The 1,059-nt window shown below is 36.6% G+C and overlaps 1 protein-coding gene across 1 annotated transcript; it reads right to left on the bottom strand.

Moving 5' to 3' along the window:
• Positions 1–310: 310 nt before the first annotated feature.
• Positions 311–1,053, bottom strand: LOTGIDRAFT_148005 (hypothetical protein; the record flags this gene model as incomplete). The annotated part of the gene is made up of 2 exons (XM_009062850.1): positions 311–543; positions 615–1,053. Coding segments are annotated over 2 exons (672 nt in total), but the record flags the coding sequence as incomplete, so codon positions are not given.
• Between the last annotated feature and the right edge of the window lie 6 nt (positions 1,054–1,059).

Below are 1,059 nucleotides of genomic sequence, written 5' to 3'. Positions count from 1 at the left end.
CTCTGATGAAGACAGAGTGAAATTATACGCAGACAAAAAAGGTAAAAAAAATATTGAAATTATTTATATTTTGTCATTGTGATGAAGATTTTTTATTGTTTGTTATTCAAGATGTCAATGTAGAGCAGTAGAACTAACTGGTTTTATTAACTTTTCGATAAGACTCCCCTAAATTTCTGGAAATGGGTTGCAGATTCTTTTTTTTTTTTTTTCCGCGTAAGAAGTGCGAAAAGCGTCACCGTTTTCCTAAAAGTTCCGGAAATGAATTCAATAGTCACTTACCTCTCTTGCTGTTCACAATCCAAGATATTTATATTGTCCCAGTTGATGTCGGATAACATGAGTACACTAGACTATTGTCAGTTGATGTCGGATAACATGAGTACACTAGACTATTGTCAGTTGATGTCGGATAACATGAGTACACTAGACTATTGTCAGTTGATGTCGGATAACATGAGTACACTAGACTATTGTCACTTGATGTCGGATAACATGAGTACACTAGACTATTGTCAGTTGATGTCGGATAACATGAGTACACTAGACTATTGTCAGTTGATGTCGGGATAACATGAGTACACTAGACTATTGTCAGTTGATGTCGGGATAACATGAGTACACTAGACTATTGTCAGTTGATGTCGGATAACATGAGTACACTAGACTATTGTCAGTTGATGTCGGATAACATGAGTACACTAGACTATTGTCAGTTGATGTCGGATAACATGAGTACACTAGACTATTGTCAGTTGATGTCGGATAACATGAGTACACTAGACTATTGTCAGTTGATGTCGGATAACATGAGTACACTAGACTATTGTCAGTTGATGTCGGATAACATGAGTACACTAGACTATTGTCAGTTGATGTCGGATAACATGAGTACACTAGACTATTGTCAGTTGATGTCGGATAACATGAGTACACTAGACTATTGTCAGTTGATGTCGGATAACATGAGTACACTAGACTATTGTCAGTTGATGTCGGATAACATGAGTACACTAGACTATTGTCAGTTGATGTCGGATAACATGAGTACACTAGACT

This window comes from Lottia gigantea (assembly GCF_000327385.1).
Source record: "Lottia gigantea unplaced genomic scaffold LOTGIsca_5362, whole genome shotgun sequence".
Lineage (NCBI taxonomy): Eukaryota > Metazoa > Mollusca > Gastropoda > Lottiidae > Lottia > Lottia gigantea.
The sequence above is the reverse complement of the archived record's forward strand: the minus strand, read 5'-3'. Positions and strand labels throughout refer to the sequence as shown.